General features: G+C 38.5%; 2 protein-coding genes across 12 annotated transcripts; both read left to right on the top strand.

Moving 5' to 3' along the window:
• Positions 1-1,221: 1,221 nt before the first annotated feature.
• Positions 1,222-4,587, top strand: LOC104629738 (secreted frizzled-related protein 2). The gene is made up of 4 exons (XM_010311235.2): positions 1,222-1,508; positions 2,058-2,227; positions 3,104-3,196; positions 4,277-4,587. Exons 1-4 carry the CDS (start codon positions 1,222-1,224, stop codon positions 4,585-4,587), a joined length of 861 nt encoding a protein of 286 aa, XP_010309537.1.
• Positions 4,588-6,427: 1,840 nt separating this feature from the next.
• Positions 6,428-25,410, top strand: HDAC10 (histone deacetylase 10). 11 transcript variants are annotated; one of them, XR_012833484.1, is made up of 21 exons: positions 6,428-6,717; positions 7,371-7,437; positions 8,284-8,418; positions 10,151-10,247; positions 10,890-10,987; positions 11,068-11,172; positions 11,383-11,451; positions 12,094-12,220; positions 12,659-12,724; positions 13,117-13,176; positions 13,548-13,637; positions 14,928-15,034; positions 16,634-16,701; positions 17,165-17,438; positions 18,070-18,160; positions 19,749-19,834; positions 20,341-20,394; positions 21,013-21,097; positions 21,530-21,647; positions 22,395-22,516; positions 23,543-23,680. XR_012833484.1 is itself a non-coding variant. In XM_075742797.1 (21 exons), exons 4-21 carry the CDS (start codon positions 10,228-10,230, stop codon positions 24,392-24,394), a joined length of 1,776 nt encoding a protein of 591 aa, XP_075598912.1. In that variant the 5' UTR covers positions 6,428-6,717; positions 7,371-7,437; positions 8,284-8,418; positions 10,151-10,227; the 3' UTR covers positions 24,395-25,410. The 11 variants fall into 11 exon arrangements, 2 of the variants coding, with proteins under 2 accessions (XP_075598912.1, XP_075598902.1); XR_012833482.1 differs by having other exon boundaries at positions 21,530-21,715; XM_075742797.1 differs by lacking the exon at positions 22,395-22,516 and adding an exon at positions 24,369-25,410 and having other exon boundaries at positions 10,151-10,251; positions 21,530-21,715; positions 23,543-23,702.
• Positions 25,411-26,261: the final 851 nt, after the last annotated feature.

The following is a 26,261-nucleotide window of genomic DNA, read 5'->3' as shown; positions in this document are numbered from 1 at the left end:
AAAAAATAAGGCCCATAACTAGTTGGAAAAATGTTTTCATCAAATTAAAAATTTCCACAAAATGTTTTGTTTAGATCTTCAACTCTTTTAACTAATAATCTGACTTTTCCATTCATAGTAGGTAAGCTGCACATTATTCAGACTGTCACCTTAACTGATTCCCCAACTTCTCTATAGCAAAGAGCTGTTTATCAGTACTATACTAAGAACAGTAATGAAGTACTCAGTGATCAATTCTGTTAACTTTTAACTTAAGAAATTTAATACTTTTTTTGTGTGCTACAAACAGAAAAAGCACACATCTGGTATTATTTGCTTCCATACAGTTTCATGTTATTATTATTTAAAAATAAATAGGTGAAATGCTGCATTATTTGAGCAATTTTAAATGTAGCCAGGTTCATTTGAAATAATAAAAATGCTTCTCTGTATGTGTAACCACCTTTTCACTCTGAAGAAATACTGATAGTCCTACAATATTAAACGCCCCACTGAACTTGAATAAATGAAAGATGCGAGTTCTGTAACCATCTGATGGGCACATACTCTGATCAGTAAAACAATTCTGTATTTTCGGGTGTCTATTAAAATTAATAGAAGTTGGGACCTTTAGCATGTCACAGGATCCAAATTTCCAGACAAAATACTTGGTTAATAGCAGGAGGCTGTCTCTTTTATAGTGCTTGACCAAAGAAAGTACCTCTTCTACATTGTAAAACAGTGGAAGAGACATGGGCAATTAGCACAAGCAAAACATTTTCACTTGATAAGTCAATCTGGGCTGTTTTTTTCTGCCCTGTCAGCAGTGTCTGAAAACAAAGGAGACACAGCAGCCCCAGGAGACAGCTTGTCTGCCCAACCATTTTTCTGAGGTATCTCTTAATTTGTTTTAGAAGGCACACAGCAAACCTTCTAGGTGTCAAAATTTAATATGCCACATAGCATGCTGCAGCAACTGACACTGTGAGACATGTGAAAGCCTACACCAAATTGGTGTCTTCAGGGAACATACTTCTATACTTTGTCTCCACCTCCCTGGTTATCACAACAATCCCTTGAATAGGCAATAAGACCTGGTCTTGTTTCGAGTGATTTGATAAGCAGATGATAACCAATGGTTCATTAAGCTCTTGGGGTATATAAGCCACAAGGCTTTCAGCATGCTCCTGCACTTGGGGGGTTTGACAGCTCCCTGCTCAGCAGCCCAGGAGTCACTGGAAGATGTTCTTGACTGCAAAAATACTTATTTTTGCTCTGAGTGGTTTCCTAAGAGCGGCAACAGGCTTTGACATTGGATTATCCACGAAATGTGTGGTGATACCCAAGGAGATGGACATGTGTCACAAGATTGGGTACTCCGAAATGAGGCTTCCCAACCTGATGGGACACACAAACATGGCAGAGGTTATCCTAAAATCCATCACCTGGCAGCACCTCGCGCACACAGACTGTCACCCTCACGTGAGGACATTCCTGTGCTCCCTGTTTGCGCCCATCTGTTTAGATACGTAAGTACCGCAACACAGTATGAAACTCCAGAACAGGAGTTTACCAGAACAGGAATCAAATGAAATGCATGTTTATCATAATCTAAAAGTGATCTCCACTTCTCTGAAATAATTCTGTTAACCTTTTTTGTATTCATCGGAAAGAAAAGTACTGAAAACATGTTTCACTTCAACTTCAGTTTGCTTTGGGAAATGAATGCTGTTGTCAAAGAATATAATGTTTTATTTTGTTACAGGTGAAATTTTATTCTTTTTAATTTGGGATTGAAGCACCTATTATGAATAGAATCAGGCTCTTGCTGAAGATGTTTTCAGGTTCTAATAAAAGCGTTTTTAAAACTGTGACTTAATCCTGTAAGCACAGTCCAGTCCATACGCAGACCACTTGCATAGTTTGCCACAGTTGCTGCCTCTAGAACTATATTATTGCTGAAGGATGTTAAATACCAGCGAAGACAATGTACTTTGCACAGAAATCACTGTTGCACTAGTTTCTGTTATCACTGAGTGAGTTTAACTGACTCAGCCTGGTATTTCTTCCGGCGACAGGTTTATCCATCCTTGTAGGAGTATGTGTGTTGCTGTCCGTGACAGCTGCGCCTCCGTGCTCGCCTGCCACGGACACCCCTGGCCTGACAGTCTGGACTGCGATCGATTCCCCGCAGACGAGGACATGTGCCTGGCATCTCTTACAAAGGAATATAAATACTTGCACAAAGGTAGTGGGAGGATGGCAGAGGGGACGGCAGCTGTACTCTGTGTTCCTGGGAATCAAGGAGATACACGGGACACTGTTCCCAGACAGTCGGTGATTTTGTAAATGGAGTCGTATCTATCCATACTGCTTCACCCTGTTCGTGCAGATGGCAAAGTGCTAGTACCTGCAGTGTAAGCTGCAGCAAACCTCAGATGGTGCAAATCAGCATCGCTTCAAAAAAAGAAAGCATAGATAGTCTACGCTTAGATAGTGGAGGAAGGTGATTATCACGCTGCACAGCTATGGGCAGTACATGACAGCACACTGTGATTTATTTTGAGGTGTCTTTATAGACTTATCAGTGGCCCTTATCACGGATAAATTTACGTATACAATGAGTTGGTTCTCAAACCAGCTTAGAAAAGTTGGGATGATTTTCCTTAGGGAAACCTGAGTTATTGTGACATTAATGTTCAAATCTTCAAATGCACTCAGGCTAAAAAACTTCTGCAGAAAACAGTAGGAATCAGTTGCTGCTGACACATTTAGTCACAGTCCTAGCACAGCTGCACCCAGAGTCACTGATAGAATCAGCCACCTAACCACTTTCCCATCCACCATGGCTCTATTAAAAATAACACTGTATTTGTTACTGTATTTGATGCTGATAATTGAGCTTGTCAGTCTGAACAAGGACTGAATGTGCATGAAAAATGAAACTCCTTTATCCCCAGCTGTGCTTTCGGAGGAGTGTATAGACTTTTACGTTGTCACTGACCAATTGTGTATTTTCTCCATCATTTCTGTGGCTCAACGGTGGGGTCTCAGCTTTGACAGCTAAAAATTAAACCAAAAGATTCTAAAAGATAACAATGAAACTTTCTTAATTTCTTACCAGTCCTACCAAAGCCTGTCTGCCAGACCTGCCCAGCAGTGGAGGAATTCTTTACGCACAAAAGAGTTCTCGAAGTTTTCTGTGACAATAACTTTGGTAAGTCCTTGCTAATACAGCTGCTATTAAAGAGACTAACAGCTCTCCTTCTAAAATGCTTTAAAATTAGGATTACACTCAGTGACAGTTTCTGCTAGGATTTCAAAGGATTAAGAGTTTGGCTGCTGACTTAATTTTAGGTTGTTTTTCAGAATATGCTCTAATCAAAATATGGTTAGGATTTATTTTGCATGAAAGATTTATTAATGACCTAGTTTACAAGCAAATAGCTCTTCTGTTCTTGGCTACATTGTACTACAATATGCTTTATGGAAAATATTTCTGGCAAAAGCAGCCAAATAAGCAGGTTTGCCTTTAATTAGTGGGGTTAAACCCAAAGTAAAGCTTTGGTGTCTTACCAGTGAACAGCGTGTCCTCGTTGCTTGTGTGAATGAGGTTTACGTGATACATAGCTTACTGAAAAGGAGACTCAGAAAATCATATCAGTAAGAGAAATTCTTACCTCATGTTGTCTTATTGGAGTGACAGGCAATACTTTTGATTTTGCCCTAGAAACCTCCCGCAAAGCCCTTTGATGTCAGTGCAGAGACTCTCAGTGACTTTGGCTGGCTTTAGATCAGGTGACACAGAGAAACTTCATGCTAAAAAGTGTTGGTGGAGTCAAGTGGGGTAATGAAAATGGAATATCTAAAAGGGTGGTGTCAGCAAACGTTACTAGCTATTTTTGCTGAGGGGTTCCTAACATGGACACAGTGATTTTTGGAGAATTGCTTGGGCAAGCTGGGCAGCCTTGTGAGACAAGAACTACACCAACAGCTTACAATATCTAATTATCCAAAATGTTTGACGTACATGGTGATGGTAAAAATACATGACTCACTTTTGTGAAAATATTTTTTCCTAGTTGCCTAATTCCATGAAAAAAATTCTTTCTTACACAACCTTTATTTTTAAAAAACATTTAAAAATGTATACTGCTGCTGGAGAAGGCCTTGCCATACTCTGTCAGCAAAAATGATGATAGTATTTTTAAGAAATCATCTTGGTTTAATTGGTAGTATTTCTTTCCTCATTTGAGTAAACGGTGTGACTTACATGTTTCCTTTTTTTTTTCCTTAGCAGTTAAAGTAAAGCTCTCCAAGAAGAGAACAGTATTTGGTGACCAAGAGTATAACATTGAATGCCAAGTGGAATTCATTACCCAGGGCTCACTCTTGCCTTATGAAACCCAAAGCATGATACAACAGTGGCTGCTTATCAATGAAAACTGTACACAGAGGATGACTCCGACCCATCGTTCCATGGTGTATCTCCTTGTGGGGAATATTGAAGAGGGCATTATTTTAGTTAACCAGGTTTATCGTTGGCAGAGGAGGGACTCTCAGCTGACTTTGGCCACTCAGAAGTGGAGATACCATAAATGCTTGTAAATATTAATCGTATTATTTGTAAAAAGGTGATTATAATTCTCATGCCAAATCTGTCTTGTAAATAGGAATGTATTATAAGTGGAATGTAAAGTCTCCATTTCTTTTAAATTGTATTATAAATTGAACTTAAACCTCGGTGTTATCAGGCCTACTTTCTGTAGTGTTACAGCTATTCATATCAAGTTTGAATTTGGCCAACCTGGTATGTATGTTTCTTTGAATTATTGCAAAAAAAATTTTGTATATGTGCAAAACCTGGCATAAAACAGTTTTAATCCAGCTGACTACTTTTAATGTCTTTTTCTATACTGCCCACTCTGCCATTTTCTCCAGTTACCTAAACTTTGCCTTGATCAATGTTTCATTAATCCACCTCATTTTCTCCCATTAGACTATTTTAAAAGAAGGCAGCCCACTGCTGGCTGCTTTTGCCGGAATCAAAGTGGAATAATTAGGAACTGTAAGCACCATATGGTTGGCCCCAGCTACAAGAAGATTTGGTTACTGGGCATCATTTTACAATGACAGAGCTGACAGCATCTTGGTGGCAACACCTGAGAGCATAGGCTAAATGCAGGTTTTCAAACTTTTATTCTTGCATGACCATCTTGAATGTAACACAGTTACTGAAAGGTCCCTTTTCATTTTCAGACACATTAAAAAAGCCATTACAGAATCTTTACCAGTTGTCTAAGTGGACTGCAGGGGACTAATGGAGTGATAATATTCAAGAAGTGCAAATATTACAGTGGCCACATGATTAGCATCCTCACTTGCAGTGCACTGATACTAAAGACCACATGAAGATGGAAGGAACCTGACTTAATTTTAGTTTAATAAATATATATAATAGACACAAGAGCAGGTAATTGATAATACATAAATTAGAAGCTATTTCAGTAATACGGTGTGTGTTACGGTCGTATTTTCTTGAAAAAATATGGGAAAAGGTTACGGTCAGTAGCTTTCTAAAAGTCACATCTGTAGTGACCTGGGTTCCTGACAAGTCTCCCGTAAGTGCAGGTTGGTATGCATGTTCCTGATGGCACCTGCTCCATCACTTTTGGCCATGAACTCAAAAACTATAGAAACTGAGGAAAAAAAGTGGAAAAAGCCTACATTCAGTCAGTTTGTATTGTATAATGAAGTCATTGCTTACAAAAAGTAGGTTGTTCAAAAGCTCAGTTCATTTGATCCTGCTGAGTCTGTGCTGGTCCCTGCAGGAAATTTGGTAAATATTTAAAGAAGCCTGTCATTGCTTTACACATGCCGACTGCTCCGGGGGGCTCTCGCGGAGCTCCCCGAGGCGACACGCAGCCTGGCAGCCAGTGACCCACTTACGAGGTGCAGGAGAGGCATCAGCACCCAGCCTTGGCGTGACGTACGGCGCCTCACGGTACCTGCTGAGAACGCAGTTCTTGCTACTCTGCAAAAATAAGGGCGTAATCATTTTAGTTCAAGTTTTTATTTCGTTTCTCTTTACATTAAAGGATACCATAAACTCCAGGGCTGTGGGTTGTTTTTTTGGTTGGGTTTTTTTTCCCCTCGGATTTGTTCTATACTAAAAACTTAACAATACCTGCTGTTTAATTATCCTTGGCCTGGAAATGTAATTCAAACTGTCGGGCCTACTTCAGAGAGCTCTGGAAAAGTAAAGGGTCCTTAGAGAGGCCATAGTTTTTCTCTATGTCCACCGCACGCCTTTCTGTTACACACCACTGAAAGGCACAGTGGCACTAGTGCCGGCGAAAATTAAATTTAGGAATTTAAATTCCGCCCCCTCCGCGCCGGTCGCCGCGCTCAGGGCCGGCCGCGGGGCGGGGACTCTGCTCGGCACTCCCAGAGCCGGGGCGGTGGCGGGAGGAGCGGGCAGCCGACGTGAGGCGTTCCCGGTGCGGGGCTGGAGCTGGGGCGCGCCGGCCTGCCGCTTTCGCTGCCTCCGGGAGTCGGGGCCTGCCCGCCGCCCGCTCCGGGGTCTGGGGCACCGTCCGGCTGCGGGGCGCGGGCGGCTCCGTGTCAGGGCGCCTGGGGCTGCCGGGCTCCCCCGGCGGGTGGGAAGCGAGGAGTGCAGCGGGCCCGCGGCCCACGTTAACGCGCTCTCCGCCGCCTCCCGGCGGCTCCGCGGCTTCGGTGAGGCGGCTTAAGGGCCAGCTTTGCGGTTTGAGTTCTGTTTCTTTGCATCAGTTTCTTTGTGTCTCTTAAATGCCTCTCTCGGGTTTTTTGAAAGACCGATAAAGTTTTAAACACAACAGATCGCTGTGGTTGTGCTATCCGTGGTGCATATAATCCTGTTTTTCATATTTTGTGGCTTTATAACTAGATTTTTCACAAGCAGCTGGTTTGTTTCCTATCAGCTGTGATAGGTAAGTGTGCGTAATGGAGGAGGCCTGTGCAGGCCTGTGCTCAGATCCTCACAGTCTTGGTGAGGCCCTCAGCATGGGCTGGAGGGGCTGGGAGAGACGGCGTACTCCATTCCCTACACCAGAAATACCTCTGCTGAGGTTTTGAAAATTTACATAATTGTGATTCCAACCTGTCCGGTTTTGAGATCTGTCCCATTAGCTTTGCACTGCTGCCTTGCTCCTCAGTCTAGTAAGGACTCCTCCTAAATTACTTTGATTTTGTTCTGTAAGTACAAAGTCTAAAGTGCAAAATCATCATGCAAGCAGATATGCTGTGTGCATATATTCTCACTAGCTAATACAATATTAAATTTTTTTAACAGAAGTTTACTTGTTGCCTGACATACCCATCTTGGGATTTTTGTTTTGTTCTGTCTGCAGTGATGGCCTCAGGAACAGCGCTGATTTACGATGAGGAGATGACCACTCATAAACTACTTTGGAGCGAGTAAGTCACTGCCGTCCTTTTTATGAATAGATTCTTACTAGGACTTCTGAGAGAAGTAGCAAGTAAATGCAGGTTTTGTAAATGTAATGGGAAATACCTAGTAATAGATACACTAGTGATGAATTTTTCTAGTAAATAGAAAGTCTTTCCTTTTGGAAAAAATTTATTTTATGCCCAATTTGTGTCCAGATGCTGTAATGGTAATCTGAAGCTGGATTTGAGAAGCTGTAGGTCTCCAGTCTGGTAGGCCTTAATAAGAAATGTTAGCTTTAAGCGTCTGAGTAGCCCCCTAAATTATGTATTGTACGTTAATTAAATTGTTTATAAAGCTAAAGTATCATTGATCTTGGAAAAAATATGTGGATATACTTGCTTAGCTGAAACCTGTCAATTAATTTCAGTTAGAAATTGGTATATGCCACTTGCTTAAATTTATATAAATTAGACCAATACCTCTGCAGTGCTCAGAATAACAGTCCACTGGTGTCTTCTCTCCAAAACCCACTTCTCTGTTCACGTTCAGCTTTTAATTTCAGCATTCCTGTAGTTAAGCATTGCTACTTTCAGTGGTGAGATGGGAAACAAAAAATTATGTTACTGTGTTTCTTTTTTTATTTAAGAACCATATATGGTTTTTTCCTTACATGTTTTAGAACCAATTTTTGGCTCAATTCCAAAGCAAAAAGTATCTTATTTTTCTATTTTATTTTTCTTTACTCTCACATGTCTCTTTATGAGTGTAATGAATTGTCTTACAATGGGAAGTTAAAAGCTAGGCATTATGATGTAGATTTGTTACCTGTGCTGGTATGGTATTATAGTAATACAATCATTGCTTATTTTTAGTCCTGTTTGTGATATTGAAGTGCCAGAAAGACTATCATCCTCCTATGAGCGGCTTAAATGTTACTGTCTTGTGGAAAGATGTGTCCTTGTGCCCGCCAGAGAAGGAAGCGAGGAGGAGATCCTGTTGGTTCACAGGTCTGAAATTTACTTTCATCACCATTCAGATTAATTCAAGGAAAGAACAGATCTTATACCTCCAGGTCATGTTTTGCTCCATTGGAAAAGGTCTGCTCCAAAACTCAATGACTTCCAGTAATTTAAATGGAAAATGTGTCACAAAGTTAGACAAATAATGTTGAATATGATGTAGGTGCTGAAGGATGAATCTGCTATTTCACTAAATCCCCATTTTCACTCTTTGGGTTGTTAAGCAATGTATGCTGATTTATATGCAGGATTAAAATTAAATTTCTGATAAAAATGGGACAAGACTTTAAAAAGTGTAGAAAAGCAAGTATTCCTTTAGAAAGATAATAATCTCCTCTTTCTCCTAAGCATCTTTGAGACAGAGTGAACCAAACAGAAAAAACTTTGCAGCTAATTCTGCAGGGAGGAGTTCAGAGGAACAGCAGCCTGCCTATTCTGAAGTCACAGCAATGAAGTCTGCTCTGGCATTTGTCACCTCAGTGTGATGATTACATGTGTTGCTTGTGTGCTCATTTGCGCTTGTCAGGGAGTGGCAAGGACAGCCTGCTCTGAAAGGCAAAGGGAGTCAGAAGCAGAGCATGATGACAAAACAGCCAGAGGCAGCGGCTCTGTGGACAGGGGCATGATCCCACAATACCCAAGCAAGGTGAGCAGCACAGGTCCAGTGATGGTAACCGAATTCAGCCATGAGTTTAGATTGCCTGACAAGGCCATAGTGACATGGCAGGTCTGAGGTCAAGCTAGAGAGTCAGCCCACAGGTCACAGTCCACGCCCATGTCTGTGGGGTTCATGGCCAGACAGACATGGTTCCACAGCACAGCTGCAGTGTAGCCAAGGGTGAGAGCCTTATCTTAAAAGCAGGTGCCAAGAGAAGGAGGGGGAGTGCCTGCTGAGACCCCTTAGCAGAGCTTATTGCAGGGAACCTCTGCTGAGGCTCCTTCTAGCTCCTTACAGGTTGCCCAGCTGTACTATCTCTAAGCTGATTCTGAACCCAGCAGCCAAACCCTAGTAGGGAAGGGATGCACTCAAGGCCCTTGACACCTGTGATGAGGACCGTAACTTGATGCCAAGTCATGCTTAAATTTTCAGATTCCAGAACAGTATTTTTCCTCAGAACATATTTGTTTGTTAGAATGTGCTGGGTACCAATGTAATTTATTTTCATAGTAAAGACATTGCTGATTGGGTACTGAAGAGACTTGTTCACTGTTCCTAGTTGAGTTGCTCCTGCTAGATGACTTGGGGACAAATGACTTCACTAAGCCTTGTCTTGGTATCCATAGGTAAGCTAGAGGTAATAGAGCTCTATCCTTTCTAAAACACTTTTAGATTGAAGCAAATATATGACTCCTATAAAAATGTTTTGTATGTGTTCATGGTTAGTTATGAGGTTGCTGATGAACTTAAACTAGTAATGATACAATCATTCAGGTTCATATGGTCTTCATTTTGAAGCCACTGTTTAGCTCTTACCACTGGAAAGGGGAGAAGAATGTCACATTCTTACGACATCCAAGAACCCTTGCTTTCGTAGCGCTCCTTATTTTTTTTCCACTATGTCCTGCAACTAGCATTCCAGAGTACCTATTGGACTTGTGAAGTCTCACAGAAAGCCCCTTTTAACATATATTCTATCACTTTTCTTTACATTTTGCATTAAAAAAAAAACCTTTATAGTTGCATTGTTAATTGTTGTGTTGATCTCTCTCTCCTTTGCAGTTCAGAACATGTGGAAGTGGCGAAAAGCACCCAGACAATGAATGAAGAGGAACTGAAAAGAGCTTCTGGAAATTACGATGCTTTTTTCTTTCATCCGGTGTGTAAGTTAAATTGTTTCCTCTATTGGGAGTTACAAGTATTTGTGTTATTGCTTATGAGTGGCACTTTTCTAAGTTGAGGAAAACTTGCAATACATTTTTTGCTATTTAAGTATGCTTACACTTATTGATTATATTATTATTTTCTGTTTCAAGTTTAGTATAATGCTATAATTTAAATTGGTTAAGTGTTCTGTCTGTAATTGTATCATGCCAATATAGCACACTACTCAGATTTTAGCTCTACTTTTGTCACTTAATGTCACTGTAGACCATTCGTGATCTGTGAATCGCATTTTGGTAACAGTTGCTCTTAAATGTTGTTCCAGGTAATGTAGGTGAAGTCGTTCGTGTTTTGTTTCTGTAAGGTTTAATTCCTTATTTTCAGAGATGCCACGTTATTCCACTAGTCAGTTCAATATGTCCATCTCATGTTTCTTAACTGCTCTGGAGAGAACATCCTTATAAAGGATATGGTGATCACAGGTAAACTTAGTGGAAAGCACATAGGAACCTGTGTTGTAAAATTCTGCTTTCAACTATCTGCATACAACACCAATAGGGTAGAATTATGCCAAGACAATTAATTGCAAACAAGCTGAGTGATTGATGACAACTATGAGGTTTTTTTTCTTTTTCAGAACACTTACCGCTGTGCCAGACTAGCAGTAGGAGCAACTTTGCAGCTGGTGGACGCTGTGATGTCAGGAAAAGTGTGCAATGGAATGGCATTAGTAAGGTAAGAAAATATATGAGAAAGTCTTCAACTGTCCCCCAAATTTCCTTTGTTGTGAGTAACCATATAAAACTTTGGTTTAGACCTCCAGGTCACCACAGCCAGCGAAATGCAGCTAATGGGTTCTGTTTGTTCAACAATGTCGCTATTGCAGCAGAATATGCAAAACTGAAATATGGTCTACAGAGGTAAATATATGGTTGACCCTAGAGAAGCTTATCATATGCAAGTACAGCATTTAGATAACTGTTTGACATTGTACAGTTTTAGATTAATGTCTAGAGCTTTCTGGGTGTCATGTAACTTTTGGGGCAGAAAAACATTATTCATCTGTACCTCCTTTAGATCAAGATGCTGTGGTTCTTCCACTGAGTGTTTGCTTTTACTGGTCTATGCAGAATCCTGATTGTTGACTGGGATGTGCACCACGGGCAAGGAACACAATATATATTTGAAGAGGATCCAAGGTTTGATGGATATTTTTTTTTTTTTTTATGTTAGCTGGTTAAATACTGCTTTCTTCTGTAATTAATAAGATTTCTTAATTTTCTAAAATTAGAATCTTACAAAAAATTCTCCTTGCTGTTTTAGTCACTGTTGTTTTTACTTGTTATCAAATAGAGGGAAAATTCTAACAAAAAGAAATACGTAAATCTATTCTACTGTAAAGAATAACAATCAGAATAAGCAATATGTCTACCTTGGTTTGCTGGTAATAAGATCCCTCCGTGACAGTATTCAGGTAATATCTTTGTTCTGTCTATTCAGGAATCTCTCAGTTCAAGTATTCAAGTAGTAATTGCATAAAACGTGAGCTTTATATTGTTTTCTGAATAAACACAGAATTAGATTCTAGAAGCACGCCTGCTCTTCTGAAAGTGCCTTGTCTTTGATGTGAAGGGATTGCATGCATATAGTAAATTTTTAGCAGTTGTCCTAGGTTACCTTGGGCATAGGACCTACTGTACCAAGTTTTGCAGTCCAGGCCCATTAAGGAGAAAGGATGATTCTATTTTCTTGCTTTCAGTCAATACAGCCACCAGGTTCAGGATATAAAGTCAGTTTCGGAATCTTTTTGTCAACTTGGATTTGTTTCTTTTATCTTTTAGGGTTTTATATTTTTCCTGGCATCGCTATGAACATCAGGAATTTTGGCCATCGCTCAAAGAATCTGATTACGATGCTGTGGGTCTGGGAAAAGGAAAAGGTTTTAACATAAATTTGCCTTGGAATAAGGTAAATGTTGTCTACAGCACAACAAAGTACATGCAATAGCTTTCTATCTCATGCTTTACGTGACACTTTGAGAAGTGCACGGCTTCATTTGTTTAGCAGATGTCTCAGCACAGTGTACCTCCTTCCTGTCAGTGGAATGTCTGCTGAGAAATACGACTCAGAATGGGATGTTTAACAAAAAAAAAAAAAAAGAGAAACATGCCTATACTCTTTTTTTTCTTGAATATCTTGCCTAGGCATCAAAACAAAAAGTGTTTCAGGAAGTGAGAAAGATGGTGGATATTTATGCACTTTACTTAAATGGAGTTTGTTTTACTTGACCTCATAAGGTTCCCTTATCTTTAACTTTTGATACTATCTTTCCCTAAAGTCTTGAAGAACCTTAGAAATTTGTTATTCCAGCAGGAAAATATGACCTATATTTCTCATGCTTTGCAGGTTGGGATGGGAAATTCAGATTATCTTGCTGCATTTTTCCATGTGTTGCTTCCAATGGCTTTTGAGGTAATTTTTTACTGCTCTGCTATTTGAATAGCAAAACCAAAGACTACTTGCTATCTACTTCTTAAGCAGGTACCATTGAATATTTTGTCAAAATGCAGTAATTGCCAGTAGCACAGTTAACACGTTATTTGTGCTGGTATAGATAATGTCCTGATCAACCGAATAATATTTATGGACTGTTAGCTTTTAAATAATCAATATAATGATCTGCAACTTCTCTAGCAGGAATGAAAAGAGTATAAAAGGGTAATCTTAGTTTTTATTCAAGGAGAGTCTTTATTTGTGTTCATGTTCCAGCTGAAAAAACAGCTGAACATGGTACAGGTGAAATCCAGTACAAAATTGAAAATAGGACATAAGAATGTGCTACTACTCTCTCTGTTTTATAACAGTTTGATCCTGAACTGGTTCTTGTCTCCTCTGGATATGATTCTGGAATTGGAGACCCCGAAGTAAGTAACTTGTTGTCTTTGTGTTGTCAATCATGAATCTGTTTTCAAAATATACCTACCTCTTAAATGTCCTGTGACTGCTAGGTGAAATTCACTTTGACCAAAGTCAAGTCTTTGAAGTTGACCCCAGCTGATTAAATACTACAGTGAGACATAAAGAGACAGATTATCCCATAGGCGTAATTACTGAGTTGATTTTTGTACCTTCCTCTAAAGCAGTTGGTTCAGCATTTTGTTAGATACAGTGAGAGGCAAGTGTTCCAGTATTGCAATTCAGACTCATGTATTTCAGATCGTATGTTTTTTGTGGTTTTTTTTGCCAATGTTTTTGATTCACGGTTTCATCTCTTAAATTTTTTTCTTTGACTTAGGGTCAGATGAATGCCACTCCTGAGGTTTTTGCCCACCTTACCCATTTCCTGATGCAGTTAGCTAATGGAAAGCTGTGTGTCATCCTAGAGGTAAAGACTTTTGAAACATAGTCCCAGGGGAAGGGTTGATGTTTTAGAGCCATACAGGGTAAGCTAGAAGCTAGGAAACAAAACTTTTTAACAAAATAATTTACTCTTTTCATCTTTTGAGAATCTGTAATGCAAAAATGGCTAAGAATTGACAATGCTCTTATACATTAAAAGAAATGCATGTCTTAAAAACTGATTTTTTAACTTAAAATTTTGAAAGAGAGGAGCATATGCTCATTGTTCAAAAGAACATATCCTCCACACATATGTTCAGTTCTTGTGAACAGTGATTAGTCTGCTGCTCTGGATGCTCCCAAACCCTTTAAAATGTATTTAGTGAATAAGCTGTACTCTCAATGTTTTTGCATGTCTTACTCCAGGAGAGTTTAAAAACCCTTTAACCTAAATATACTCTTAGTAATGGAGCCCTTACCAAATACCCTCTTTTTGATTAAAAGTATCTACGCAAGCTCTTTTTTAAGAGCTTTTTTTTTTTTTAAAACAATTAAAAATGTTTCCTCCTTTTGAAATCTAGATTTCAACTCGCTATTTCTGCTGCATGTTAGAGAAATGGTGACTTTTCAGGTAAATAAATGTGTAGAAATACTACTGTCAACAAGGTCTCCAAGAGTGAACAACTTATGAGTTGCTTAACTTGACCTCTGTTTTGCATGACCCTTCTTCCATCATTCTTTTCTCTAGCAGGTTATTACAGATATGTCTGTCTAGTAGCTAAGTGCAAATAAGCATTCCCTCCTAATACAGATGATGTGACTGCTCCACAGGTGGCGTGCAGGAAGCAGTCGATCATCTGCAATCTAGCAATCTTAAATCTATCTTCTGTTCTCCAAATTCTGCCAAACCATTAGAGCAACTGTACCTTAGAAGTGTCAGGCTGTGGGAGATTTCCTTCATACAGACATTCTAAAGGACAGCGATAGTATTTGCCTTCCAAGGAATCTTCCACAAGAATTGCTGAAGATGGCATATCATGGATAGGGATGGAGAAAGAGTATGCTTCCAGGGTTTTCATGGCAGAGTCATGACCGATTTCCAAAATGAATTGAACCCTGATAAAGTGAGTTGAATCATGGGATGCCAGTGAAGTTCAGCAAGTAGCCTCTAACTTAACTGTTTTCAGACTGAAAATCATTGACTTAGATGTGCTTCCATATCATCTTCCATTTCTGTAAATTCAGATATATTTCAAAAGTTTATTTTCCATGATGATACTCAGATAGAAGTTACAGGTATTTTTTCCTTGGGTGACACACAATTTTTTTTTTCTAGGGTGGATACCACTTAAAGTCATTGTCTGAATCAGTCTGCATGACTGTGAAAACTTTGCTTGGAGATCCTGTACCTCAAGTAAGTGGAGAAATGGCACCTTGCCTAAGGTAAGCATATGAAGCATTTTAGAACAACCCATGTGTTTATTAAATAGACTAAAGATATGCATGCTTTGAACATTATGCTGAAGCAAGGTTTTAATATGATGCTTTATAATATTTTTTGCTTTGGATAACTTGCTTTCCAAAAAAGTCATCCAAGGTGCAGTTTTGTATACTTTTGTTTCTGAAAGGATTTCAGGTTGTAAGAAGTTCTCAATGGCTTATAATTTTATGCTATTTATCCTTGAGCTTTGTTATCCTGTAAAGATCCGTCTCATTCAAGGCTGAGACAATCCTGGTGTAATCAAGGCAATGCCAGTTAATAACAGCCAGTATTTGGGAAAGTATGTACTTGCAAGGATTAGTTCTTCAGATGCCGGAGCCACTTCTGTGGCAGTAGTACAGCAATAGTTGGAGCTAACCTTTCATCAGTGAGAGCTGATGCTGTGCAGAGCCAGTCTTGACGCCTGTTTCTGGAATTTGGGGTATCAAGGCCTGGGGTGTGAAAGCACTCAGCTGTGTAGAGCTGTACCAAGATAATTAAACTCAGGGTCTGACTTCTTTTTGGAGACAGTAAGATAGTGTTTGCACAGTGGTGAACCTGACCTAGTAAAGCATTCCAAATCTTGAGCCTGAATCAGTCCCACGTCTAAACAGTGTCTTTCTCTCTACCTGTCTGTACCATCTCCTCCTCATCTCTCTGTTCCATCTTCAGTCTCTCTCCCACCTAAACAGTTGTTCCATGCCTTTTTCAGCAGCAGTACTCCTCATGTATTTTGGTGGCAGCACCTACCAGTTGGCTGTGTTAGTTAAAACTCAGAAGTCAGATCAGTCAGGAAGGCAGTGCAGATATACACAGGTTGTGGGCAGAGTTGGTAAACTCTGATGGAACAAAGATGGTTATTTTGCTGCTAGTATATCACATAGTACCTGTATTGCCTCTTTTTCTTCTCTACCAACTGTAGTATCTCAGTTTACTATCATCCTAGATAACAGAAAGTTGATTACATATTCATCCATTGTATCAGTCTAGTTCCTGAACACCTTACAAATAATCTCCAAGTACGCAGAATTTATCCTGGATTTAACATGACCCGAATTAGCTAGTATGAAAGGACCGTTCGCCCAGAGTGCTGCAAATAGCAGTGATAATAAAAAAGAAATTTCAACATAAAGAATAGCAGGGAATGTGATTTACTTGTCTGAATCTTCCTGAAAGTCTTACTTTTCAGTGAATCTAATTACATCTTTACATTCTGCAGATAAAATCTCTGACAGAGCAAAGACAGACAAGTGAAGTTCTGCCTTGCCTGAAGTCAGGGACAGGTGTGCTTCCTGTGTACTTAACACTGTACACTGTAAACGTGTATTTAAAAGGCACAGTCTGCATGTGTTCTTCACTGTCCTTTTTTGACCTTGCATTAATGTTTCCAAGCAATCTGCCCATTAACTCTCATTCTCTTTATTTTTCTGTTCTGCGTTCTTGGAGTAGACCAGAGTTTGTTCTTTCAATTGGATTTTTTTGGTTTTGTTTTTTCATTGAGGTAAATTATGTTTCCTATATTTTCGTTAGTGCTGATACTGTTAATCCTGTTTCTTTTGTAGTGCAATTGAATCTATTCAAAATGTGAGAGCAGCACATAAACCCTACTGGAAATGGTTGATGTATGAAGGTAATTACTATTTTTTTAAGCAAATGTGATTGCTAAATGGGTTCATACAGAGATTCAAAATGATTAAGATTAATACCAGTGGATTAAAATAATTGAAGTACCAGTTATTCATCAAGTGACTGATGAAGCACTGTGAGGCTTCATTCAGGGCCACGTCCTCAGCTGGTCTGAAAAGACCTTTCAAAGCTGGCAAACATCATGCCAAAAAGTAGTGCGTTGATATCTTTGTTTGAGGATGCTGTTTTCTGTGTTGAAAACATGGATATAATTGCTAGATTAAAGCAAATGTAGCAGCACTGAAAAATATCATATGCGGCAGGAAACATTGTAGCTAGTGCATAGAAATAAATATGCATACTATGAATACAGATGTACTCTGTTTTGTAAGTAAATGTAACCAAATATTATCACACTGCTCAGGAATTAATACATGTGAACCCCCTCTCCCTTTTTTTTCCTCTAGACACATCATTTTTACAAAATTTGAGCACCAAATCACACCTACTAAAGAAGACTAATACAAACCCCTCCACAGAAAATGAGTCTAAGATGACTAACAATGATGAAACTGTCAAAGTAGAAAGGTTTTTGGAACTGCACATGAAAAATATTCTATTTCCAGTACCTCCCATCAAAACAGCAACAACAACTGACTTTAAAGGTTCAGCACATTTGCTCCCTGTACCCATTCATTTGGTGAAGGAAATGGACAAAACTGAAATAAAAGCTCTCGTCAGGTTGGTCCTATTTATTTAATTTTCAACATAATTATGAGGATGAGAGGTCTCTGTACAGACTGTCATCTACCTCTGTCTCTGCCGTGGTCATCTTTTTGGCCTTAGCCTACTCAATTATAGCCCAAGTTTCTTCCTTTGAAAAATGAAGACATTGGTTATCACTTGCAGCCTTGAAGTCCTTTAAAGAACTAATCGGAATACTTTTAGAGAAAACTCTTTCAATGGAGATAGAACAGTTAGTGCAAATGTATTCATTTAGAAAGAGATTTTGCTAGGAAGGTGCCTGAAAGCTCTGTGTTCACTTTAGCTGAAAAAATATGAAACTGCTCTGATTTGAGCAGCTCAACCTTTTGTCTTAGAAAGTCTAATTTTGATAGAACTCTATTTCCTGAATATTGTCAAACATTTTTGGTTTCTTTCCTATGCAGAATGGAGACAGGTTTTGAGAGCTCGAGACTGTCAGACAACAGTGTTGTCATTTTCCTGCTAAAGCTAGGGTTTTGAGAATGAATGTGTAGCGCCCACACAAAGCGTACCCCATCAATACTAACTGCAAAGTACTGTATCAGTGTCCTCTTGGAAAGCATTATTGCCTCTGACTTAGTTTTTCTTCATTTAATGTATTTTACAGTGGCTTTTATGCAGACCTTGTGAAAGAGGACAAAACTTTGCTCTCTCTCAGCAGTATGTTGGCCATCCTAGATAAAGTACTTAAGAAGGAGGTAATAATAAACTGCTTTGATCTTGGGGGGGTGTGGGGGAAGAGTTGGATTCCTCTGATTTCTGCTTCTACTATATTGTTGTCCAGATGTTAATGTGTAGTTCACGACCTCACTAATCTCAACTAGAATGTGCTCAGTTACGAGACTGAGTATGCAAGATGAGAAACCAAATATTTAGGGATAGTTGTCAGCCCCAAAACATCTTTCTAATGATTTTTGGGCAAGACATTGTTCTGCTTTTCTGTAGTTACAGCATATGAGTCAGTAAGAACCTTCTCATGCTTCTCAGACATACAGGCGAGGCAGGCATTCACTCTTCCAGTTAGAGAGGTAGAAGTTGGTGTATCAAGCACCAGTGAGCAGCAGCAAGAAATCTGAGCAAGGAGTGTCACAAGTTTTCCTGTTTTGGTGCACAGAGTTTTGCCTTTTCTCTTTAGGAGAGAGTTTACTTCTGCATTACCCTCATTACAGGATGCCATGCTATGTGCAGCTGTACCCACTTACCATGAGTTGTACAATTTACTCAAGTAAATTTTGATTTACACACGTACAAATTGCTTTAGTGGAGCTGTTGAAAGCACCATGGTATGTTGTGATTCTGAATGGAGTAATTCCAATTCAGCATTTTGATTCTTGCAGGGTCGGGAATGAAGAGGAGGCAGGCTTAGAGGGTGCACGTTTGTATTTTTGCTTCTCCAAGGTTTTATACATAGAGAAAAACTGCAAACAAGTTAAAACAAAAGATTACTACATCATAATATATCAGTCTCTCCCTTGGGATGAAAAGCTCCCTTTAAAGTACCAGGCCTGCAAGGAAGAGTAACTGCCACAATGGCCTCTTGTAAGCCATATTCTTGCTGTTGGAAGTCATGTATGTAGGTCTCAGTGACAAATTTCTAACATTATAGACTGCATATACCTCTAGGAAAGCCTATAAATAGATTTAAAAAAAAAAGGTAACTGGCAAAAAGAAGTAGAACTTTTCATAAGTTGCAGATGCTAAGCTGAGCTTTTTGTGTTGACAAAGAGGAGTGAGGAGGAGGAGCATGCATTATCTTTTTGCTTGGCTTTCATGTAGAATTCAAAGCACTACACAAAACAAATGAACACTGAAAGGTAGACTGAGTAATCCTGTCGTCATATTTTCCAGAAAGGAGTAGCTTGTCTAGGTTAAAGGAAGAGTCAGAATTAGAATTCAAGGGCAACCCCCTTTTCATGGGGTGTATTTTTCTGGTGCAGTTTGTGTACTGGCACGCTGAGTGTATCCAATCTGCGGACTATCAAGATGAACCAGTAAAGATGACCTTCCCCTGCAAAAGCTATTTTTACAGTTGCCTTTCAGCATAGCACCATACTGTTGAAGTAACAGAACAGCTCTTGGCATAATAATCAAATATGGCTTTTCTGTAGAAAATGAATTAATAACTTTCTTAACCCTACTCTGATAGATCATTAAGATCCCTTTTGTACAGCTTTAGTTTTGTTTGAATGATACATACAAACAAGTAAAAATATAGTTGTTACAAGATCATGTCATTTCTTATTTGTACAGCATTAATTATTTCTGAATGAAAAATATATTTTGTAGGTATGCAATGGAATTGCAGAATCACCCACATCTTCTGTTTCTGTTGCTGTTGCACTAAGACATTCTGTTCATTTTGGATTTCAAAGGTGAATTTGTATCTTTTGCATTTGGGGCCCTTTGACAAAATGTAAAAATAAGATTAAAAAAATGTGGGAAATACTGCAAATTGCCTTTGAAACCTTAATTTTAAAACAAATAGCATCTCCATATGCATAGTACAGACAATACTATACATATACAGTAGTACAGACAATATTGTGTATGCCAGCAAAAACCTTTTGCCTTACCAAAGGCAAAACATCTGTAAGGATGACTGCCATGCTAGCCTATGTTTTCTTTGCCAGATTTTGATTGTCTTTGGCCTGAGCACATTTTCTTGATTTTGTTTTTTCTCCCCAGTATTTGGTGAGAGAAAAGGAGTTCCCTTGAGCTGTCATAAATGTGTTTCCTTTTTTACTTCTGATGGACCAGATAGAGAAACAATATCCATTCTTTATTAATGCATCTAATCTACATGCAAACTCTTTAAACTAATTGAAAAAAAATTACTTGTAGATGTAAATGTATGTATATTTTTCTTTGTTTTCTGCAGAGTGCTTTGTATATTTGTTGGAGACATGCAAATCATACCAAATACAGAAGATGGGTAAGGTTTCTCTTTACTTCTGGCAGTCAAATCCCAAAAGCTTCATTAAATGTTCATAAGTGTCTATATGTATGATGAAATCTGCAGTAAGGAATCAGTCATGAGCTGATGTTCGTTAAGTTTAGTTTGAGACAAAAATACAAAACATCCCCAAATATATCTCTAAAGACAAAATGCGATCTCTGAGTGCCACTTTGAGTTAGGAGTGGTAGGTTTCAAGTATAATCCTTCTATATTAATTGAAAGTAGAATATTGAAAATAGAATGTAATAAAGAAGACAATTATTAATTATATAGGGTGTACCCCCTGTAGCTGTAGGGGGCACATACTGCTGATGCTGAGTTCCTTATTGAAAGTCATCTTTACTTTTAAGAAAAAGGATTAGTGGCAAAAAAAGTTACAGATAAGTAATTTGTCCGTAGTCTTTAATACTCTTTTTAAAAATATCTTAAAAAGGATTTCAGTTTTAATTGGTGTTTATGTTATGGCATGTAGTGATGCAAATAGTTATTTCCTCATGTGATATGAATTAGTATTTAAAGAATGATGAAAGAAAAGATCTTTTTATCTCATTGGAAGTTGTTGGTTAAATATTCAGATGTGTTTTTTATTTACAGGAAAACACTCATGATACATATTTGTGAGAAAGAACAGTCTGGAAACACCAGCTCCAAACACTATATCTCTCTAAACTGGAAAGAGGTAAGATTCACTTTCTAGAAACAACATGAGAGAAAAGCTTTGTTAACAGAAATAATAGAATATATTTACAATTTCATAAAATGACACTGAGAACTGCACCCCTCACTGCAATTTGGACCTTTGAAAGTATTTCCTTTTCTTGTCCTTGTCAGGGTACTACTCTTTCACAGATCTTTAGAGTGTATTAGAATGCATAGGTTTGAGGGAAACCTTCAGTAGCTACTGTAGTTCATCTTCAAGAAGGCAGAGTTACAGTGCGAAGACATTAAAAGATGAATAATCTGCATGTTTCTTATAAAAATGGCTGTGAAAATAGATCAGTATCCTGTTTCCTAGGTCAATCAAAAGCTTTTTGCACCTTAATATTTTGTTTTGTATCTGGGAATTTGGGGCTTTACATTTGTGCTAAACAGTTTGTCATTGTTGTTAAAGGATGCTGAAGGAAATGACTTCTTTTCTGCTGTACTTGGATTCATTCTTCCTGTGGCATATAGTTATCAACCTAACTTGACAGTAATAGCTGTTGGACCAAACAGGAGCCTTGGAATAAGTGAGATTTCTCTGCTTTTTGCTTTACTACAAGGATTAGCCGAGTCTCGAATTTTTGCAGTGATTGAGGTAAGAAGTGGTGCTCAGCCATGGTACTTCAAAGTGCCTAGGACAGAACTGCAATCAAGCAGCAGCATGCTTGCTATGAACTGCCTCAGGCTGCCCAGTAGAAAATACTGGCTGTATCTGTACTGTCTTTGGTACCCTGAGTTCATGATGCAAATAGCCCAAGTTTCTTTCTGGCCCAAGAACAAGACAACACACAAATGCGTACCGAGCTGTAGGCAGCCTGCATGACTGAGGAGCGGAGGCATGAATGCAAGCCCATGCTTATGTCCATAGACAATAGATGCTCTGACAATTTGCCACAACTTCCCTTTCCACTTGGGATTCACAGCTCAGACTTGTCTCTGCAAAAGAGACACTTGTCTGTTAATGATATGGCCTCTTTCCATCAAATGTTAGTGAAAGCAGCCAATTGCCCTGCTTGTCATAAAACTATAAATTTCCTCTCCTTCTCTCCCCTGTGCTGTACTTTATCACACACAACTTCCATCATGCAGAAGATAAATCACAGTGGCCCATATCCTTTAAGTGAACTTAATTGCCATAATATATAACGGAGGACCAATCTACTCGAGCTTTGCATTTCTGGTCGAGAGCATGGGAAAGGAAATAAAGAATATATGGATCTTTCCCTAGTCTAGTTTTTTCCATACACTACCCCATTAAGGATTTCTGAATTTAGGAAGTCAGAGGCTGTATCCAGACCAGTGTGTGATAAGTGCCAGTGCGCTTGTCTTCCATGAATTTGTCTAATTTCTTAAAGAACTCAATTTACACTCTTGGCCTCTGCAGCATCTTGTGGCTGTGAGTAACACAATTTCTCTGTGTGTTCTGTGAAACAGTAACTTGATTGCTTTTGTGCCTTCTGGTTCTTCTTTAACGAGAAACAATGAATAATTGTTCACATATGCAATTTTATTCTGTTTCCCAGCAAGTATCCAACTGAAGATGTACTATTCATTAATCTGCTAATTAAGTAGATTTTGACGTACTTTATTCTGTAGTCTTCTGAATTGTTATTTGTTTGAATTTACAGTGCTGATACAAAAATTGCCTAAGCTAATATAATTTGTACATTGATATACAGTATACAGAAATAGTGTATTTTCATACTCCTAACTAGTAGTGTGCAATGGAAAGAATTAATGATATTCTGAAGGGTAAACAGATCAAAAAGAAGTTAGACATCTTTAAAAAATGACTGAGACTTTTATATTGGTACTCTGCAGGTAGCTCTAACAGGATTCTCTAATGTGGAGATTTTCTAAAGCTTGAACTTGGCTTTTTAGAATAATTAAAAAAATAATTCTATCTTTTAAAAAATAGAGTTACAGTCTTCAAAATAAATGTTAATAATCTTCATATACTATGGATACCTCAGAATATAATTTCCTTGAGCAAATCACGTTGATTTAGACTGTCAAGAGTCAGAAAAAAAAAAGGTCACTTGTTGATGAGGCAAAATATATCACTATTTTCTACAGAGAGAAAATAAACGATGCATGAAGTAAACAAGCTCCATGCTCCCTTTCCCTCCTAACATTTTCTGCCTTTAGCCCAGCATTGTTTATTTTGTCACAAAAGGAAAACTGAGATTCTTTCTCTATTTTTTTAAAAAAACCCCAAGTTTTACAGGAGATAAATAATTTACCTTTTTCAGAAAAAACTTCTCTATTTTGACACATTTTTATTTGAAAATTGAAAGTTGCTCATTCTTGCTACTAATACTAGCAACTTAATTACAGAAGTTTGTTTTAAAATACTTCATGTATTAGTGAAAGGAAAAAAGTTTGGATGCCAAGAGGTTTTTTTTTTTGTCTTCTTAAATAGGACACAGAGATAAATTTAATACAAAGTGTAGCTAAAACATTAGTGGGTGCTTCTACACCTCACTTTGGAGTTTATGTACCTCCTACCCAAGAAAAAGTAAATAAAATAAAAAAATTACGAGACCAGTTTCAACAGGAATGGAAAATGCTTCAGTGTTCAGGTAAGTCATCTATTTTTATATTTAGTTCTTACCATCTTTTCAGAAACTTACATATATTAATAAAACACAGGTGGATCCTGTAAGTGGGATATTGAGCTCATATGAAATGGATGAAACTGAATGCCTTTGATTTTGCCATTTGAGCCAGAAAGCACCGAATTTCATAGCATAATAACTACCCTTGGGAACTTTGAGTACTCTTATTGCAAAATTTTGAAATGAAACTACCAGAATATTATGTGCTTAAAGAATGTTTAAGACGTGCACTGGCTCTGATTGCTAACGTGTTTTCTTGAATATAATGCCAAATCAGGTTACATTTTTATACATTGGCCACAAATAACTTCACTTAACTCGACAGCAATTAGTCATGCTTAAAGTACATCCACAAATAGCTGAGGATCAGGTACTACATTAGTATAGGAATCAGATTAGGCAGATATGTATGTTTTCAAGCATACTTGTGTAGAAACATTTCTCTACTGAATACTTCCGGTTTCCAACAGAAAAAGCAATGATAAAGATGGGCAAAAAAATTCCCTGCTCTCTTTCAGAGGAAATGGCCAAGAGCAGCGGTCTGGTTTCAATAAAAATGTTCTTACGGGATTGGGAATTGTGGTATGAGCTTCATTAATAACTGTTCTTTCTTATTGCTGTTCTTTTCAGTGAAGGATGGGATTTCAGAGAATTGACTTCACTTCAGAATCATTTTACAAAGCAGAAGAAAATGTGTTGCTGTTCATGTTGTCTTTTAAATCATCAGGAAAAGGGATGGTCAACCTCTAAACATAGTAAGAGCCATTCACAATTGTCTCCTTTTTTAAAATACTTAAAATCTGTATTTGCAGCTAAAGAATTTTGCCAAATTCTATATTGGCACTAATTGTGCAAGACTGACACTTGAAAACAACTCTTGTACTTCGTTACTGCAAATAGGGCCCTATGTCATTTGTGACATTGCAAAGTCAGGTTTGCATAAGCAGTAGCTTGACTACATGAATGTTAAAGTCCAGCAGACGATAACCTGAAATGAGCAATCATAATAGCCAAAACATTTAAATATTATTCAATGTAATACCAAAGTGCTTGCACTGCTGCCACTACCACCATTTCATTGGGAGTTTATGCTTCACAAATTTCATTTCATGATCTGATTTAACGGATTCACCTAACATGGTCCATTCTTTTAATTTTTCTAATGAGTAACTGTCAATTCCAAGAAGTTAAGAAAGAAAAGCAGCTGAGCAGCTCTAGTGTATGCATTTCCTACATCACACCTGTGTGGTTGAGATTAAGTTTAATTTCCTGAACTATACAGGGCATGAGAAGGAAAAAACTATTTTGCATATATAAAATTGCAAATATGTAATTGAATAAAGCACTGTAAAGAGGACTTCACTCTGCTCTCTTTTCAAACATAAATTGTCTATATAACAAAGAAAAACCCCAGACCTCCAGAGATTTGGTAGTGGCCTAAGGCTGATAAACAAACATCCCAAGGCAAGAGCCACAGTGTGCCTTGTTTTGCAGCATTCCAGATATGATTTTGGGCTCATTTTCAGGACCACTTTTCTGTGATTGTGACTTCAATAATGTGACCTTTGGATTTAAAAAATTTCAAATTATGTTTATACTGGTGTTATTACTGGGATCAACTTTACACATAACTTGAGTAACTAAATCTGTGTTCGCAGTTGTCTTTTTAGAACTGTTCCCTGTGCTTCCCTTCTTCATCCTGGTTTTTAGTTATTGCTGGATGGGAAATTATACCCAATCCTTGAAAATTTTGAAATGAAAATCTATTTCAGAAGAAACTGAAAGCCATGTCAAACATTTTCACAAACAAAAGTTGAAGAACAGGAGGATGTTGTGTTTCAGTTCTTCATCAGACTCCAACAAGTATTTACTTTAGATTAGAAACTGGACCATGGCCAAACTTTAGATTCAGAAACTTTCCAGAACAGGACATGTGTTGTTTTATTCTGGGAATAAAAAAAATAAAATTGTCAATTCCATATGTTCAAGGAAAAAATGTTTTCTTGGAAACATCTTGGTGCATTCCCTTTTACCTGCCTTCTACAGCCAATGTTTGAATGATACAAATGCTGTATTTTGGTATGTATTTTTCCAAGATCTTGATCAAATTTATTAAAACAGGAATTATGAGGAAGAAAAAGTGTACTTTTGTACAATTTGCAAATTCTGTCAGAAAACTGCAGTTACATTCTGCGGAGCAGGACACAATGCAAGGGTGGGTTATTGTTTTCTGGCGATCGCGTGTTGGCTCGTTAACTGAGTGACAACGTAAAAGTATCGCAGGAATGGTTTAAAAATCCTCAGCTGTCTAAATCGGCAGTTTAACCACTCGGGTGACGGTGGGCGTGAGGTGCGGCAATGCTCCTCTCCCTCGCTGCGGACCCGGGACCCCCAGCCCCGCCCCGGGGTCGCGGCGTTACCACAGCGGGGCTGCCAGGACCCGCGGTGTCCCCTGCCCCGGCCTGCATGCGGGCTCACGCCACTTTACGGACCGCGGCAAACGGCCCCTTCCCCCTCGGCGCC

This window comes from Balearica regulorum, chromosome 1 (genome assembly GCF_011004875.1).
Source record: "Balearica regulorum gibbericeps isolate bBalReg1 chromosome 1, bBalReg1.pri, whole genome shotgun sequence".
In the NCBI taxonomy this organism is placed as follows: domain Eukaryota; kingdom Metazoa; phylum Chordata; class Aves; order Gruiformes; family Gruidae; genus Balearica; species Balearica regulorum.
The sequence above is the reverse complement of the archived record's forward strand: the minus strand, read 5'-3'. Positions and strand labels throughout refer to the sequence as shown.

Coding starts and splice junctions, on each gene's coding strand:
- LOC104629738 (XM_010311235.2), top strand. CDS start 1,222: ATGTTCTTGACTGCAAAAATACTTATTTTTGCTCTGAGTGGTTTCCTA. Junction 1,509..2,057: donor GCGCCCATCTGTTTAGATAC/GTAAGTACCGCA, acceptor TTCCGGCGACAG/GTTTATCCATCCTTGTAGGA. Junction 2,228..3,103: donor ATATAAATACTTGCACAAAG/GTAGTGGGAGGA, acceptor ATTTCTTACCAG/TCCTACCAAAGCCTGTCTGC.
- HDAC10 (XM_075742787.1), top strand. CDS start 7,373: ATGGCCTCAGGAACAGCGCTGATTTACGATGAGGAGATGACCACTCAT. Junction 10,248..10,889: donor ATGCTTTTTTCTTTCATCCG/GTGTGTAAGTTA, acceptor TTTCTTTTTCAG/AACACTTACCGCTGTGCCAG. Junction 13,638..14,927: donor AGCTGTGTGTCATCCTAGAG/GTAAAGACTTTT, acceptor TTTTTTTTCTAG/GGTGGATACCACTTAAAGTC.